The sequence below is a fragment of the Odontesthes bonariensis genome, chromosome 8 (assembly GCF_027942865.1).
Source record: "Odontesthes bonariensis isolate fOdoBon6 chromosome 8, fOdoBon6.hap1, whole genome shotgun sequence".
Lineage (NCBI taxonomy): Eukaryota > Metazoa > Chordata > Actinopteri > Atheriniformes > Atherinopsidae > Odontesthes > Odontesthes bonariensis.
The window spans coordinates 13,520,890-13,539,654 of record NC_134513.1 but is presented as its reverse complement, the minus strand read 5'-3'; the positions used below and the strand labels follow the sequence as shown (position 1 = coordinate 13,539,654).

The 18,765-nt window shown below is 40.2% G+C and overlaps 1 protein-coding gene across 4 annotated transcripts in view; it reads right to left on the bottom strand.

Moving 5' to 3' along the window:
• LOC142385348 (ELKS/Rab6-interacting/CAST family member 1-like) overlaps positions 1-18,765 on the bottom strand; it is a 134,087-nt gene that overhangs the window by 65,964 nt on the left and 49,358 nt on the right. For all 4 annotated transcript variants that reach the window (XR_012770166.1, XR_012770167.1, XM_075471811.1 and 1 more), the window contains 2 exons: positions 4,940-5,075; positions 1,715-1,846 (listed from right to left, as the gene is read on the bottom strand). Coding sequence is in view for 2 of the 4 variants with exons in the window: in XM_075471811.1 (XP_075327926.1) it covers positions 1,715-1,846; positions 4,940-5,075 (268 nt within the window). In the remaining 2 variants the exon portion in view is untranslated. The remainder of the gene's footprint in view (positions 1-1,714; positions 1,847-4,939; positions 5,076-18,765) is intronic.

Sequence of the window (18,765 nt, the reverse complement as noted above, 5' to 3'; positions counted from 1 at the left end):
GAGCTGTGCCAAATGACACGAGAAGTGGACTGAAAGTCAGTGGCAACAGGTCTTGTGGAGGGATGAATCCTCCCCAGAGCCCGGACCTCAACATTATTGAAGCAGTGTGGGATCATCTTGACAGAAAACGGAACAAAAGGCAGCCGACATCTAAAGAAGAGCTTTGGGATGTCCTTCAAGAAGCCTGGAGAACTATTCCTGAAGACTCCTTAAAGAAATGGCAGAAAGCTTATCTGAGAGGGTTTATGCTGTGTTGGAGAATAAAGGAGCTCAGACCAAATATTGACTTTCAAGCTTGTTAGAATGATCCAAAGTTTGTTTTTGTCTTATATTCTGTATTTCCATTTCGGTTTGCACGTTTCAATAAATCACAAAGCCTTAACCAGAGTAATCAATTTACTCTTGAGAACATAATGATTTTAGGGGAGACATAGTTCAGGAAAGGCTACAAAAGTCAAGCTTTCTGGCTCAGAGTATGGGGAAAAAAACAATATTTCTGAAAAGTCTCAGAGTCAAATATCCATGTCAAAAATCAAATTTCTTTTCAGTTGAATCATCACATAAAAAAGGCAATCCAAACTGCCATGTGCATCATGTTTTCCTGTAGTACTTGATGCCTTTAAAAAGTGGTAATCATGGCCATGAAAAAAAAAAAGCCTCAGTGAGTTTGATCTGTGTTTGTTTGCACGTGGCGTCGAAGAAGCATTTGTACTGAAAGCCATATTTCATGTTCATGTGTGATGTGATGTACTGTTTCAGATCATAACCTAACAGGCATGTCACTGTCTTTGTCCACCAAGTCTTTCAGTTTTTACCCGCTCTTTCAAAAATGTCTGGAACTTCTTCTGCTGTGCTGCTCATTAACATTTACCATGGAGGAAGGTGTCAGCGGAACACCTCAGAAGTAAAACATCTGTTTGCATGCCTGTGTTTATCGCCCGTCCAGAAGCAATCTGGTAAGTAAAGGCCAGAACAGGCAGCCAGCGTTTAGAGGCAGTAATAACAATGGAGTTCAGCCATTTTGCCATATTCGCCCAGAGCCCATGCTGTTTTTTTCCCCACTTGTCAAAACCCATCCAGGCACTGAGGAACATTTCCCATCTCTATGGCCTCGTTAAGTCACTGGCACTCAGGGGAGCAACACACACAAACACACTCCCAGTGGTCTGAGGTTCCATCCACCAAAACCCTTCCCTTCTGAGTCTCCCTTAACGCCGTTATGAGCTCTCCAACTGTCTCAATATAGATGAAACGCATGACGAGTTGGAGTGGTTGGCACTCGATCCAGTTAAAAAAAAGTTGCTTGCGTGTGTCCGGCTGAAGCGGACAAAACGCAAGCTGTTCTTTAAATAGGTATGTATTTACCTCCCCTCTAAATGAAGAGTGACTGGGCAAACACACACACAGAGCCACACCTGAATGAGCTCAGTTGGTAGGGGGCACGTGTGGTGCCACTGCCACTCGTTACTTTTGCTGTGGTGGCGTTTGGCTGTGTCAGAGAGTTTTTCATTGCCCTAAAGATGTTTGTCTTTATATGTGTTCTTTATGAACCACAAAGACAGCAAAACGAAAATAAAGGGACTGAGTTTGAGGAGAAGTTTAGGATTGAACTTGGGTCACACATTTACCGGTGAGGGGGAATGATTCTCCATTCACATGCAGTGATACAATAAAGCACAAAGGTTTGTGTGTGAGCGACTGAAAACAACATTACCTGCGTCTCGGCTTGTGTGCGCGCCTGCTCCTCGCTGGCCAACACCACCTCCCTCTCTGTTGTGATCTGAACACTTTCCCGAAGCGCCTCCTCCAGCTCCTCAATTCTCTCCTCCTTCTGACGGAGGGAATCCTGCAGAGAGCGGATTGATGGATGAAGTATTAAGATGATGACTTTGTCAGTCCATTTATTAAGGAGCAACACAAAGAATCAAGGAAGTTACCAGTGAGACAGTGAGGTTGTACTTAAGAGGCCGTGCATAGATCTTTGAGCTGAAGTTCAGTTTCCATAAACTAAAGGCACTGACCCTTTACCCATGATTAGCATCTGGAACCGCCTCAATCTCGACCCAGCCAATGACTAAACAAGTAGGCCATAGACTCACTCACTTTAAAGTGCTTTATTTTTACCAACAGCCTTATGCAAAATGAATGGCCAACAGCAGCTAAGGTTCCTTCACCCTGCGGCAGGTCTCAGCCAAACGAGTTGCTTATTGCACTCGTCGGAGAAAAGGTGGTTGAGTAGGAGGTCTTTCAGTGAGGCACTGAGGACATATTCAAGTGCACACTCCTAAAAGAGATTTGTCACATGCATTTCAGGCCACCTCTGAATGAGGTCTGAATGACTTTATTTCAAAATATCCTTAATGCGTCCCGGGTGCATTCACATCTGTACTTAAGAGCTTTGAATGGCTGACCCAAGATGCATGCTAATGCCAAATGAGAACGTGGCCAAAGTGTAGCTTAGGTGCTTGGGAATTAGTTGTAAAGAAGACGAATTATGGTTTTTGGGTTTTCTCTCTCCTTCTCCAGATACTGAACTGCCTGGATCACCGAGTTTGCAGCCAAGGATTCTCTTTCCTTAATAACAATCATAACATTAACATTTCCATGACATCTTCCAAGTGGCTGAACAGCTGACCAATTAGAGCAGACAGGGGAATTCTGGGGGGCAACGTTAAAAAAAAGGAGCTAAAGCAGAGTGTTTCAGACAGCGAATGTAAAGTATTTTTTATTTTTTTTTACATATATTACAACAGATAAACCTATTCCCTTAGATCCACCACAGGAGAATCATGATCCTGTAAATGAGCAACAGAGTACTGGAGAAATTAATGGAATTAAGGTGTTACATGAGAAGTGGAGGGAATCCAAAAGTTAGAACAATTCATTCCGAGGGGGTCAAGAATGTCTGAACTAAATGTCATGTTGTCTCATCATTCATTGTGCATTCATAATCTGTCACATAGCTGTTGAAATACTTCAGACCTCTAATACTATTGCAGAGGCCGGTGTTTATTCAGTATGTTCCGGTTGTGTTGCATCGACTTTGCCGTAAAACTGACAACAATGAATTAATTCAGTTTGTCAGGCATAAAAAATAGTTGTTGCGCCCATGTAAGTACGGAAAAGTCCCTGAGTCTTCTTTTGTGAGGAAGGATGTTTTGATGTTTTTAAAAAAATATATATATATATCTGTATGAAAGACATAGTGCTCATTTAAGGACAGTTTGATGAAGGGTTTAAGCACTCTAAAACTGTTTGGTACATTTATTTTCATAGTGGATATTTCATTGTTTCCCTGGAATTAACAGAAAAGTAACAAAAGCAACTAGTAAGAACTATTGGGCCAATTATCTTTACCTTCAACATCGGCCTAGAATTTCACAATTGGTGCATGCCTTCTTCTGCTTGCACTAGTTTCTGACTGATTCCACAGATCAGACATGCTAATCTTTGCATGATGGAGTCCAAAAAATCTTATTTCAGAAACTCTTTTAATCTAAGTATTTTCATACACAAGCCAAAAAATCAGTTGGCTTAATCAAATGCAGAACAAGATCTCTCTTGATCTGGCGTCAACCAGATCTGGCAGAGTGTGCTTTAAGTTAAAAAGCAGCTTTCACTGTCACATCCTGTTTCGCACGTCCCCAGACTAAACAGCTTGGACACTCCTCATTCACGTTTTTCTGCCCCCGATAACCAGAATAAAAAGCAAAAAGGCTCTCAAACTTCACAGTCTGATCTCTATATTCCTCCGAGGATTCCGATCACACATGACGCTCAGTGAAATGACTACATGAGCTTCCCATCAATTCCCCGTAAAAAAAAAAATGTTATTTTTCCTCTTGCCAGGCAACTGACTTTGCTGGATAAATTAAAGCTGAATGAATAACTGATGGGGACAGGGTGGGAGAGGAAGGATGAGGCATTACAGTGGCCATGAACAAACCTCAAGAACATCTCCAACACATGTGCAGAGAATATGAGTCCTCTATACGCCACTGTTACTTGGTGTCTAACTATGCAGCCTGAGATGGAATTTAATTGGATTATAGCCCCTTACTGCACTGAATTAAATTTACGGTTTGAATTATTCTCATATTCCTTTTACAGTCTGGAGTGTTGTTTAGGCTATACATAATGGCTTTGAATTAACACACTAGTTATGGCTGGAACCGCTGCGGTCTCAGATGTCTGAGTGACTCACATCAGCTCATCTTTTAACCGCACATATACATATAAATGACAGCTTCTTAACTACTTAAACCAAAGATCAATCATAGCAAAAGGGGCACATAAGCTTATTCACACAAACACACGCTGTTTTCATCTGCCTGTAATCAGAAAAACCACCGAGGTAAACGATTACTGGAAGAGGAGAGCGGGAGGAGGAAAAGGGAAAGAAAAAAAATGAATGAGGAAGTCAAGAAGCAGGGAAAAGAGGGGATGGAGAGGAGATAGAAAAACCTACAATCTGTAGAAAAATGAAGACAACCACAATCATAATCACTGCACCACATGAGTCTTCATCTGGTGGTCACTTGACGCACCCAGCGGACAATTAGGAAATGCTCTCACACCACAGGAAGCATCCTAAAACCATCAGCATTCATTTCATAGTTCAGCTTGTGAGTCTCTTCCTCCTCTTGTAATCACTTCTCTCCGTTTTTTCCTCGTCTCTTCCCTGCTTTCCGTTTTCTATGGGCTCTCCCTGCCTATTATCCACCTTGACAACCCCCCTCACACACTCCCAAATGAGAGCTGCTGCATGCGAGAGTGTGTTTGACATTGCCTCGGGCTTCTCCGCATCACGTTATGACAATGCAGTGTTGTGGTAGCACATGTCATTCAAAGGACACAGAGATGGTGAGAAACTTTTCTCATTTCACTCCTCCAACTTCCCACCGCTCCCTGCGTCCTCCTCATCCTCCTTCCTCCATACCTTTATCTGCTGGGAGCTTTCGTTCAGATTGTCCTCTCTCTTCTTGGCCTCCTCCATCAGCTGCGCGTTTCTGTTTTTCTCCACCTGCTCCTTGTGCTTCAGGTTGGCCACTTTCTTCGACTGGTCCTTCATCTGTCTGCATAAGCACACGAGAGAGATGAAAAATAAGACAATGCATCATCCATGTCATCCATGAGTGGCGTATTGTTTTAGAAGTCTCACTCGCAGTGGGAGGTAAAGAGAGCAAATGCAGACAGGATGATAACACACAGCCCCAATAATTCTGTTACAGAACTGAAAATACACTGTATTAGAAAGCTGTGTGGGTGATAATATATTCATATTAATCAGTTTATAATAGCACACGTTGCTTTTTAACAGTCTCACCCAGAAAAATGGATTCTTAACACTTTGCTGGTTTAGAAAAGAAACTTCCTAACTTAAAGAGCTGAGGGCAGAATATTGTGACCAACTAAAACTTTGTTACAGTCATTAAACAAAGGAAAAACAATTACAACGTCTCTATCGCAATGAAAAAAGGAAAAAAAGCACAAAACAAAGCTTCAGTGTGGATGAGAAATGAAAGCAACATTGTTTTGAAAGCCAAAGAAGCCATTTTTCATCCAATTTTCTCCACCATTCGCCTTGTAACAGTGACAGTAACCATTCATAAATGTCAGAACTAAAGCGGGACAGACAGACACCAACTGGTTTGCCGACGTGTTCAATCTTAATGAGTGAAAACACTGAATGGAAGAGAAGCGTGATGAGTAATTTAGTCCATGGAAGTGACAAACTCTCCCTGCACTGCGGTCCTTGAACGTTCCAAATGAACAAGTCAAATCTCGAATAACGAAAACCAAAGTTCAAACTACGATGTACTGATGGGGTTGTGCTCACTGGCCCATAAGAAGCAAATCAATTCCTAAACTGGAAAAATTAGAGTTTGATCAACTCTCAGCATTTATCTTTTTCTTAGTTTACATTGGTTGGTGTCGGCATTTATTTCCTTCATCACCTTTATATCTGTAGTTATTTGGCTTTACATTATGATTTAAATGTTTTATTTATTCATTTTTACTCTTTGTGTCTTGTTATGCTTGAATTATTTACAATATTCTGCAAAATGAACTTAAAATCACTGAACTTGTGTTGAAACTCATTGCTCTCTACTTCATGAAATAAATGTTGAATCCAAGAAAAAAAAAACTGTGATCCTGGTTATGTGCACTGCATTACCCGCTATTTCTAAAGCCACTATAAAACATAATCATGATTGTGTTTCATACATTAAACGCCCCTTTTCCCTTGATTTCGATTTTGAACCGTGAGAGGCGGTTGAGAATGGTGCTGTTTCACAAAAAAAAAGAAGAAAAGGAAATCCCAGCTTCATGCCTTCACACTAAATAAATACCACATCTGAAACTACAGACCTGCAGCCTTCCGTGCACACACAGAATATGTCAGTTGACATTCAACGCTGCAGTTTAACAACCTTGCACGACACAAAATGAATGCGTTACGATGATACAGCAAGACACTCAGCAATATGATGCTGCACTAAAACTCCCTTGGGCTGATATAATATGGAGATCAGTGGAGGAATTCAGTGAAAAGCTATGAATCAATGACAACATGACATTTTCGACTTCTGCGCAATGGGAAGTACGAGGATCTTCAGAGGGATTACTGGGTGTTGGGAAGGAGAGTTTAAATCATCATCTTGGGAATGGAGGAAACGGAGAGCAGGAGTAAAAGACGGAGTCAACAAGAGGGTGATTCCTCTTGGGAGAAGGAGGGTTGGCGAGATGGAGAGAGAGTTTAATCCCTGTTTAAGCTGTCTGGAAGCCCTTGTGGCTCTGTCACAGAACTATCAGCTATCATACCAGCTTGACTTGATCAGGACCTTTCATACCTTTCATACTGTAGACATGTAGACATGCACAGATGTGGAATAACCCAAGCTAATGCCAGTAAGGCTTAACAATGTCAACTGAATCATGGTACTGATGAAAGATAAGTCACAACACAATGGCTGCATGTGTGTGCTTACATTCACACCGGCGCTTATCCAACAAAATCCTGAGTAAGACTAAACTAAACTGCTGACTAACTTGATAAAAGTAGTTCTTCATTCCGCTCCGGGTATGTCCTCGAGTAGAGTTAGTCTGTCTGCACTGTGCAAATGTTTATACATGTGTTATAACTTTTTACAGGCTCACAGATAAATCTCTTTTCTCCAAGTCTGTTGCAGGAGCAGCTGCCGGTAAGAATGCTGACCTCCATTGATGGGAACCCACAGCAAATTCTGTCACACCAGCAGCAAAGCATGAGCACGAGGAACGTACTCTTTGAGAATGGTACATTTAGTCCCCGACGATGTGAACAGGTTCCAGTTGTCACGTGGCCTTTGAAGAGAAGATCTCCCACCTTTAATTGGAACATGTGCACAGCTATGATCTCACAGGACGCTTTTTCAGTCAATGCTTTCAGTACAAAGCTTGAAAACATAAGTGTTCACATGTACAACTGTTTAATTACAACCCTTCTCTTTCATCTTTCATGCCGCTCTAAGCCAAATACTACCCTCTAAATATACTAAAAAAAAAAAAAAAAATGAATCAGGAGTAATCCATCAAATGGCTTTTACATCAATAGTCCTGCCAGAAAAGTTGAGAAACGATATTGGCAGTAGATGGTAACATAAAATGTGTTTGCTAAAAGGTCCAAAGGGCCCAATTCCAAACTGTCCAGAGATGTTTGGGAGGAGAAATTGAAATGTAACGACGCGGCCAATACCGCTCAGCAGCACCTGGATATTCAAAGCTCACAGAATAATCATCATTGTTAAGCTGTGTGTGTATGTACAGTTCTTACTCAGAGGTCTGGGTGTGCTTCTTGAAAAGCGAACGTGTGTGCCCGTTGTACTTACTGCATCCAAATTGGGGTCAAATGTTAAACGAGAAGGCAGATGAAGTAAGCGTGCAGTTCTCCTGTGTTCCTTTTGTTTTTTGTTCCCTTCGTTCAGCCATGATTTCAGTTTGCACTGTGAATCTGGGATAGAGTTATTTGAATATTTAAGGGTTCACATTTGTGCTATACGCCCTGTGTGTGTGTGTGTGTGTGTGTGTGTGTGTGTGTGTGTGTGTGTGTGTGTGTGTTAGTGTGCGTAACAGGTCATAAACAGGCAGGAATGTTCCTATTGGAGGATTTCCAGGAAGCTCCAACCATCTGGTTAGATCTCTGAGGTTTCCTAACTTCATGCTACATTGGCTATATGTATGTGGAATACACTTTTAGTTTGCCATGTTTTCTTTTGACTCAACACCCTATTTCATATACTCGACCTGGTTTTACTAATCCTAAACACTGGATTTGATCACTTTTCAGCATATTGCCTATTTGCCCAGGTAAGTGTCACACATTTGCATCAGACCACAGCAACTTCCTCCACTTCTTTTCTAATTTTGGACTTCTCTGGCACACCAAAGCTTACCCAGCTCTCCTCCCCACTTATCTGCCCATTTTTGCATGTTGCATTACGATTATTAGCACGAAAAGTAATCAGTTATGAGGAAATGTGAGAAGAAAACTGTGCAGCTCGTCTTGTTTCTCAGTCTGCTTCTACTCCACACCCTTTCCAAATGCAACATTACTCTTTCCTTTGGTTAAAAATATTCTCAACAGACCATGGACCATTTATTCACTCCTTCTCCTCTCTCCAATTCCTGCATCTCCTTCTTATATTACTTCCATTTCCTTTCTCTCCCCCTCAAAACTCTGAATAAATAAAACACAAATAAAACATGACCTAAATAAAAGCTGGATGATGGCAAACATTTTTTTTTTTTTTTTTTTTTCGCTGTGATGGTTAATCTTAAGCATAAAAATCCGATTTAAGATCTCAAATATGAGACGTGTTCTGGCTAAAAAAGGCTGAATTTGGGGCTGCGACTAATGAACATGTTCTTTTATCATTAATCTACACATTCATTTGTTAAAACACACCATTTTAAGAGATGCTAAAAGCATCAAACTTGTTTGTGAACAGTAAAAGTTTGTCAACGGCCAAATCCATTCATCCACTTTCAGATTAATAGAGCAGTTCAGGCCTGTTTTATTATCAGTCCCTGCAGTTGCATCATTAGTCAGGTGAGTTACAGCGAAGGCCAGCCCTCAGGGAAATACACAAAGCCTCTACAACCTTTGCGATTTCTCAACCTGAACCCTACTTTCTCACAAGCAAGAAACCACTAAAAAGCTGCAGGTTAACGGGGGACAGATTTCTTCAGCAAATTAAAAGTTTTTGCGCTGGCAACAGACGGGTTCAAACAACATCATGGGAAGGATCTCCTGTGTTGATGTTGTCCTTCTTCTTTAGTGTCAGTGGTATGATCCTTCTCCGTTCCTGTGTTATTCGAGTGTAATGTTTGCAAAAGGAGAAATGCCAGATTTAATCAGAGCTGACCATTTATGTTAGTAATCGTAGCCTCAGACACAGAGGAGCTGCTCATATCAATCTATTTCTATATTTTCCAAGGTTGAATATTTTGCAGATTTTTTACTTTTTGGATGAGGTGTTTGACTTTGACGGCCATGTCATTTTATTTGAGCCGAAGCACACAGAATAAAAGCTCCTACAGACTGAAGAGAGAACAAGGAGAAGAGTAGTGAACTTAGACTGATGAAATCGGCTCCACTCCTTCTGTTACACAGCATTTTCCTCTGGAAACGATACCGTGGTTTCAGATTTCTTATTTGAGTTACAATCCAAGTCAGACTGTTCCCTGCAAACACGTTGGTGAGCAAACGTAATCCATACTTTGTTCTTCCAACCTTACAGATAACAGATAGCCGTGCCTTCTGTGCTCAAACTGTCCACTTTTCCAAGGGACACTCCCTCTGCTCTACTTTATCTGTAGAACCGTCGTCTTTACACAACAACTCACTTCATTTTTGGGGCATCCCCAGAAGAGTTTGTCATATTAGCTGCATCAAAATGCGCACGTCTCCTGCGTCGGTCCATTCATGTTTCCTCAACTCATTGAGAGAGTTATCTTGCGAGACTCTCTTATTTGGATGCTGACTTTGAATTTAAGAGTTGACGATTCTAACAATGATCTACAGTGATTATGGCAGGGTTGAAGGGATCCATGCACTGACAGAAACATAATAGCGATTAATCGATGGTATTACTTGCATTTTAACGTTAAATAAATACACATTGTGGCTCTTTTTCTGTCTGGCCTTCCAATGAAATAAACTTGATGATAGAGTTTGACAGATGTTCATATCTGTGTCAGATTAATATAATTTCAATAAGAGAAGCTGATATTTTATTGTCTCTATCCGCAGTAACAAACCAGGCAGCCTGCATATAAAACTGTATAAATACAGTTTTTTTTTCAAATTTCAGATTTAATTCTACATGTTTCTAACTAAACTAAACTGTCATTAGAGCCTTTTTTCTAACAACCACAAGTGGCTGAGTGAACTCAGTGGCTCTGCTCAGCTGAGGCTCAAGTCCCATTTGAAGTTGTTTTAATATGTAAAATATTTCCTTCTCTCTTCCTGGGAAATCATTTTCAACAACTGCTGCAAACCGCCCGGAGGAGCCGGAATCACAGGAGAGTTCACTAACCACAACGCTGTAAACACAACATACAAATGTGCAGCGAAACCACGTCCACACACACACGAGAGCAGAGCACACAGTTAAACACTCCCTGACGCGCAGTGTTTTTGCGTTGGGAGTCTCTCTGAGTCGGACCACACACCAATACTGAGCATCGGCATTTTCCATCGTACACACGTACTGTACAAACACGATGGCAAAGGGTGTAAACATATATCATGTGCTAACAGAAACACACACTGGAATACTTCTTAACAAAATTTAGAATTTCCTAAACTTCTCGCACTGACCATGCAAAGACATACTTTATGATAACTTGATCATATACACCAACAAACAGGAAATGCGCTTCATTAAAATGATGAAAATTACTTTTTCCTTGTAATTAGCAGTAAAAAAAAACACAAAAAAAAAAACACACACACACACATCATCTCATATAGTTGACTTAAAAAAAAGGACAAACTTTTTACCCTCCCTCATTAGCATGCTGCAGATATTCAGGGACCCACATTAAGGTAATATTAATATTACATTCGGAGTACTGTATAAATATTTGATCAGAAATGCTTGTGGGCCGCTGGATGTTTACTGCTCCGAGTTCGCCCAACATTAACATCAAGGATTTCCTTTAAACCATGAGGAATACAGTATTTCCTTTAAAAATACAGGAAACATCGGTTTGGTTTGCTGTGCCCATAATAACTATAAAACACCAATTTTTTTTTCAGTAATAATCCAAAACATAATAGACAGGTCTAGCTCGATGTCGGCGTGGAAGAAAACCGTGCAGCACGAGGAGGATGTTTTTAAGAAATGAAGATTAAAATGCTTATTTCAGCATGTGACGAATGAGCGTAGAAAATCCCTCAGTAAATAAATCAGGGAGTCAAATATGGCATTCCTCTGAGTCGGTTACTGGAAACTAGCTGTGAAAATACAGTGATATAAACAAAGTGAAACGCCTTTTCAATTCCATCTATATGTAGGAAGATAAATGAAATCATAGCATATCATTAGAACTAAGTGTTAAGTAGTTTTAGTAGTTTAAAGATGTAACACAAGTTAATGTTGGCATCGTAGTTGTTGAATATAAAAGAAGAAAAAGAAAAGCAGTGCAGTTTTTTAATCAAATGATGACACTCTTGTTTCTGAGCCTCATATTTATCTTTAGACGATCAGACAGTTTTCTGCTTTTAACTGTGTGCATGAAATGAATGCATGCAGGGAAACCCAGTGGAGTCCTCTTATAGAACAACAGAGTGAGGATCCGATTCTGAGGGCCTGTGCATTTTGTTTCTGACATCTTAAGCCAGACGAAGCTTTTCGTGTCGTCTTACAGACTGTGCTTGGGTTTGTGCGGGAGCCTTTTTAATGAGCTAAATCTCAGCAGTTATCCCCTGTGCGGCGTTGTCATCTATTAGCGAGCAACTTTCTTCCTGCACGTGTGTGCGCAAGACAAAACCAAAACAATGAAAAAAATGATACAATATGCTTAGTCTGCTCGTTGTCACCCATTAGCTGACATATTCCTGCACCACCTCAATGCTCAGGACCTCAACCAGATCAAACACAATGTACACACTAACTGACACACACACACACAAAAAGAAACAACACAAATTCCTTTTTAAGCTCCAGAAACCTTGATGTCTGCCATTTTGCAGTGGATGAGGAGCTTCTTAGTACAAGATCAAAACAACCCCAAAAAGGACAGACAGAAGACAAAAAAGAACCCGTCACCAGAACAACAGCAACGAAGTGCAGAAGAGGCAGCAAAGGGAGCAGTGGCTCTACAAGTTCAAGGAGAAAAAAGGAGCAAAGGAGGAGCTGGCACTGCGGAGATTTAACGGCCGAGCAGAGTGCATGAAACACTCAGACCACCAGATTTATGCAAGAAACAGAAGGAAGAGGTGGTCATTATGTGGTCGATCACAATGTGTCGGTCAGAGAAATCCCAATATGAGTTTGACGTGTCTGTTAGAAAACAGCAAATTCAGACGCCGGATTTTGCATCTCATGACATCGTGACCTTCTGACTGTAAAATAGGAGCATTTAAAAGTCAAAGAAAGAATTCTAAAAGGACATTTCTATTTTAGCAGTATGAGATAATTGCTCGTAGTTTCACAGCACACATGATTGCATTCTTGTTTTCTTATCTACATAACCACGGTGCAGCGGCTCTTTCTAATTCTGAGCTAAGACAACTGTCATCTAGTTTCAACATCAAATGTCCTAAACTGAGGGTGATTAATGTTTCCGTTAATCTTCTCTCGTAACTTTCAACCAAAAAAGTACTTCTTTAATAACGCTTAACCCTTTTAAAACCTTACACAACAAGTTGATGGTCTGAGTAATTAATTTATGCTACTTTTAGAGCTAAAAATGAGTTCACAGGTCAGAACAGATAATATCAGCCCTTTCAGATGGAAAATAGTGAAAGAGGCACAATATTTCTTCATGTAGACACAAATTGTGCATTTATCCATTGACACCGCAGTATTTCAATAGTAGATATCTTTTGTTTAACAACAACACCTAATTTTTAAATTTTAAGGTGGGTTAAACTTGTCACTCCATAAACCAGAAAAAGGAGTTTCTTACAACATGTGGTAGACACTGTATGAGCTCTATTTCAACATAAGCCATGATGTTTTCCTCACCCTAAGCATATAGGGTTAAAGCTGCATGTGTGCAGCTCTAACCCACATCCACCAGCCTCCAAATATTCCATGTTTCATCTCAAAGAAGCTTAACGACTCCCTCTGTCACAGATATATATATATATATATATATATATATGTACCATTCTTTCAGACTGTGCTACTTTATGTGACCGTGGTCATGCGCACATGCATATTAAAAAGCAAAAGAGAAAAAGAGAAAGTTGTGTCCTAGAACACAAATCAGTGGCTAAAATGTGGTCAACCTTCTCTGTATGACACCATCTCGCCACCATGTAGCCAAATTCACTGCAGACACCTTGAAATTACTTGAGTGGTGGTTTATCTGATGATGTTGTGTTTATAAAAATCAAGATTTTATGAGAGCAGAGTGACAGTCTGGAAATGCTTTAAGCGGCCGAGAGTTGACATGTAGTCTGTCAAAAATTTCAGACGCCATTAGCCATCTGACCGAAGAAAGAAAAATATACGAATGACAGCAGCTTTATTGGGAATTTGACTGAAATAATATACAAGATGCAAAAAGGTGGAACTTTGGAGAAAATCCAGAGAACTTTGAGTCTAGCTGAGCATATACATGAAGGGATAAATCAAATTAGTGCGATGCAAGCGTGCTTACTCTTGACTCTTTGGCTTTACACCATTACCAAACCGCCAATAATTGCTGTTGTTAGCTGTTATTGTTGACTAAACCTAACCTGAGCTACAAAAAGGCTGATGGTATTGGTTCACTGGTTGTTGAGTCTGTGTTTTTGAGAATGCGATTGCTATGCTGCTGTTCGAAGGTGGAAATGTTCACACACAATCGTGACTGCTTAAATCAATTCATCATAATAAAAAAAAAACTGTGCGTTTGTTAACGAGGTTGAAAATGGAGGAGGGTGATGATTTCTCTCAAAGGGCCAAAGACGCCGCAACAGATGTAAAAAGGCCTCAAAAGTGCAAAAGTTTGCAGCTGTCCAAATTAATAATGGCGTAATCTACTTTGACATTTTGACTTGTTTTCTGTGGCAGCCTTGAACTTGAAGTTATTAAACCAAATGCTGGTATCAAAGGTCAATTGCTAGTATGGTGAAGAGAAAAGCAGGGGGTTATATAATGGAAAAAAAAACAATAATGTTTCCTCTTCAAAGAGGGAGCGATGTGACACAGAGAGTGAAGTAAAAGTCAAGGTGTCTCCTTCAAAGACAGACAGACATGATGAGAATTATTAGAAGCAGAGTTTATGACAGAGTGAAGGAGATGAGAGAGCATCTCGATGCAAGGACACGCGGTACGACAATGAAGGAGAGAGATGAGGAACGGGAAGAAAACAGCGTTGGAAGAAAAATAGGCATGCAGTACTAACCTTGAGGCAAAACTGAGCGGAGCAGCAGACAACGTTGCATCGTAAAGATAAAAGAAAGACAGGGGGAAAGGGAGGGAAAGGTGAGAGGGGAAAGAGGAGGAGAGTGCTAGGTTAGCCAGCTTGATCAATCTTCAAAGAACAGGAGAGATATGAGAGACAGAAGAATTGACAGAGAAACATAATTAACCATTGAGAGACAGCAGGCAGACATTTAAACAGGGAAACAGGCAAACAGATAGACAAGCAGGCAGAGAGTCACACAGACAGGTTTAAGGCAGGCATTTCATGTTTTCAGTAAACTACGGAGGCAATAAGGCCTTCTCACCTAAAATCCCCCTATAAACACTTAGGGACACACACACTCAAATTAAACGGTAATCATGAGTCAACCAAGTACGAGTGCAAGTTTATTTCTTCAACGGTTTGGATTTTGGACGTGAATTCTTAGCTTTGCACCGCAACAGCGCGCTGCCTGTGGATTTGAAGTCTATAAAATGGCATCTCGCATGCAACAATTATTATATAAAATTTGAGGGAAAATCATTTACTAAATTCTGAAACTTTCCCACACAATTTCTTATGCGTTTCAACTGGCAAAGCCCAAATTCCAGCTTGAAGCTCATGCTTGAACTCTCATTCGGATGACAGAGTGCCAGAGAAAAAATGGACCGTCACAGAACAAAGCAACAAAAAACAATTCTAATTTCTAATTGCTCAGGTTTATGGTCTACATCTCACCAAACCCTCTCCTGTTGTCTCACATTCATCTAGTTTTTCCATTTACTACCCTTCCTATTAGTCGTTTTCTCTTTCCCTCTTCTCACCATTCTCTCAATGAATTTCCACCTGTTGTTTAATGATTTTCTCGCTGCTTTTCTTTTCTTCCTCGCCACCTTCCTTTCTCTGTCTCTCCAGCTCTCCCTCTCACTGTTTTCCACTCCGCCATCCAAAGCCTTTATTTTGGCCATCAGGACAGATTTTCAGCTCCATTTCCCCTCAGTGTGAAGTCACTTAGTCTGCTCCAATTACAATCCCCGTTACTGAAATAAATAACCTGGTACCATTACAGCTGGATTTACACTAGAGGGGAAAGAGAGCGGCTTGATTTTTACCCCTTGTTTAACCCAAATCTGATTTTTTCATTAGTAATGTTCCCACTGCTCACTTGTTGGCCAGGGTGTCCCGGTGCCAAGCAAAGATTTGACCACAGGCATTATATTCTCTGACGTACCTGTTAGCTTCAGGCTAGGTCTCATAAATCAAAAGGAAGCTTGGGTAACCCTGGGATGGAGTCTGTATTTCTACGTGTAGTGTAACATCAGTTCTATGTCTGCATGTATATGTAAGAGCTATTCTACTCACCGTGCCAATTAGCTCCTCTGTTACAAATTCTTTGTAGATGAGCAGCAGGGTTAAAATACCTCGCTTTGATACTGAGGGTCTGTTTACTCACTCTCTGTTTCATTTTGATATCACTCCCCTATTAACGCTATTTTCACATAATTTTTTTTTAGGGCTGGGCAACGGTTAAAATGTTTAATCTAATTAATCACATGATTTCCCTGATTAATCACGATTAATCGCATTTGTACGCAAAATCCAAAAATTAATTCAAAAGTAGTGTATAGCTTTTAGCATTTAGTTTTATTTTAAATGTACTGCCATATGAATGAAAGGGCCATAACATTTGTTGTGCAAACACACTTTTAACATCAGCATCTTTCTGTAGTTTTTATGTAGAAGCCTCGCTCCACTGTCTGTTTCCTTGAATGACTTGCTGCTATCAATTGTGTGTTTTGCCTTTAAGTGATATTTTAGACTGGAACTACTACGGTGAGAAGACAAATTCAACTTGGCTGTGTTTACAGATGACTTTGGTTCTGTCGATTCCGCCGTCTGGAAGAACTTTAAAATGAAAATGGCCGAGTAAAAGTTCCGTACCCTTCTCCATGTTTGGTGGATCCGCCAATTACTTTCTTTTCCGGTTCCGCAGCAGAAAAGCAACAGACTTTTACAAAATAAAAGCCTGTGAGCAACAGATTTTTACAAAAATAAAAAAATAATAAAACATGCGCTAATACGCGATAAAATATTCATCGACGTTAAATAATTAGCGAGTTAACGCGATAATAACGAGTCAACTCGCCCGGCCCTATTTTTTTTTTTTTGTCCAGGTTCAAACCAGTTAGCCATCCCACCTGTGTCCAATCAGCCAATCACTCATCAGCACAAAAGAAAGCCCACTTCCTGTTTATCTGATAGCCAGAGTGTCTTCATACCTGTGGAAACCCTTCATAGTTTTCCAGTCACGCACAACTTTGCATTCCTCACATTTTACAACAAATAATGTAGCATTTACACAAAAGTTTTCTCTTATTCCCTGGATTGCATCAGGATTTAGGCTAACATGAACTATTCTGCCCTGCTCTTGAATTTTGGGACATTAAGTCAATTTACCCAAATTTATATTTGGAGCTCATGAAAAGCATTTACCTAAAGTCTCAACATGTGTAACTAATATCAGTCACCGCAGAGAATATCTACAGGAAACAGTTGGCAAAAATCAACACTCCTCAGCCAGAAATGGGAAACTGCTTTCCAACCCAAACATGAAGTTTACTGGCAGTTTTACACTGTTTATTTTACAATCGGCATCCTATCGAAATCCCAAAAGAGTTGCCTGATATCACACAGAAATATAAATTCACTCCACATTTGTTCCCATTAAGACAATTTTCATGAGAGGAGGTTGCTCAATTTTTCCCTGACCAATCACAAGAGGCCAATGTATCCATCTTAATTTACAGATTTGTGACTGTGCCAGCAACTGCTCAAGTGTTAGGAGTGGAGTGATGAGTGGCAAAAACAGTTCAGATGTTCAACTACTAATTTAGCTGCAATACCTGGTATTATAAAAAATTAAAAAATGGTTAGCACTGCATGTTAAAACACTCCTGCTGTAGTGAGTTTCGAGCGGTGAATCAAAAGTGTCGACTTAGGCTAAACTGAGTACATATTTCGAGCGCAGCACATCCTTTAAAGTGTCTCTAATCCTATTTGATATGAGAACAGAAGGTGAGAACAGGTGTAAGCAGCAGAAACTAAGGAGAGACTGTGGATGGGGAGAGTTTCCCTCATCGTACGTCCAACAGCAAAATGAAACCGTTACGTAAAGATGTTAAAACGGCCACATGTTCTTGTGCTCTCTAATTCTGTATGGCCTCTCCAAACCTTTAACTTCCCAGTAATGACTGTCAAAGGAACGTTGTATTTCCAGAGGATAAAAGAGGGCTGGAGCTCACCGGTTTAATTCACAACTTTTAATTGGGCAAACAGACAAACGTTTCAAGACCTCTGCGTCTTCATCAGAGTCCTGATCTGTCTCTGATGAAGACGAACCAGTGTTTGGACAATTAAAGGAATTAAGTCAGTGTGCTCCGGCCCTCTTATATTCTCTGGCAGTTTGCTGTCCTTGAACTGAGAGACACCTGGCTCAGCTGTGTTTCGCTGAAGGATCTCCAAAGATTCCTTCTTTTACAAGAAAGTTGAACTTCCTCTTATAAATCTACTTAATTATACTGAAAGATAATGATCTTTGAATTTTCCAGTTTCATAGTAGCAGCTGGCAAAGTTCAGATATTGAATATCTTTTGCTTTTATTTTATTGTACTCCACTGAGGCAATTAAATATCTTTCAACAATGCATTCGATGAAAGTACACCACATGATTACCAATCTGCCATTGTAAATGCCAATCATGTTGCATTACAGTGTAATCCACAACTTAGCGTTGCTGTAAATCAGCGTCTGTGGCTGCTGGCGCACTAAATACCACTTTTAAGTCGTCCGGTGCTGAACTATTAATTAACAGTCTAGTATTTCTACTGACCAGACGGAGACATGGTTGGGAAATACTCAATCTCCCTAAAATGAGTAACAACCATAAGTATTACAGTTAAACTGCTAAATACAGAAAAAAAGAAGAGTTTAGGGAGGGAAAAGATGGAGACTGTGTCCAAAGAAGAAACTTGAGAAAAAAGTCTCAAGAGACAAAAACAGAAAAAGCACAATCAGGGCAGCATATGAAATTTTACAGATCAAAGCCATAAAGAAGCATGCAGGCAGACAAACAGAAAGACCGAATTTCATGACCACAAA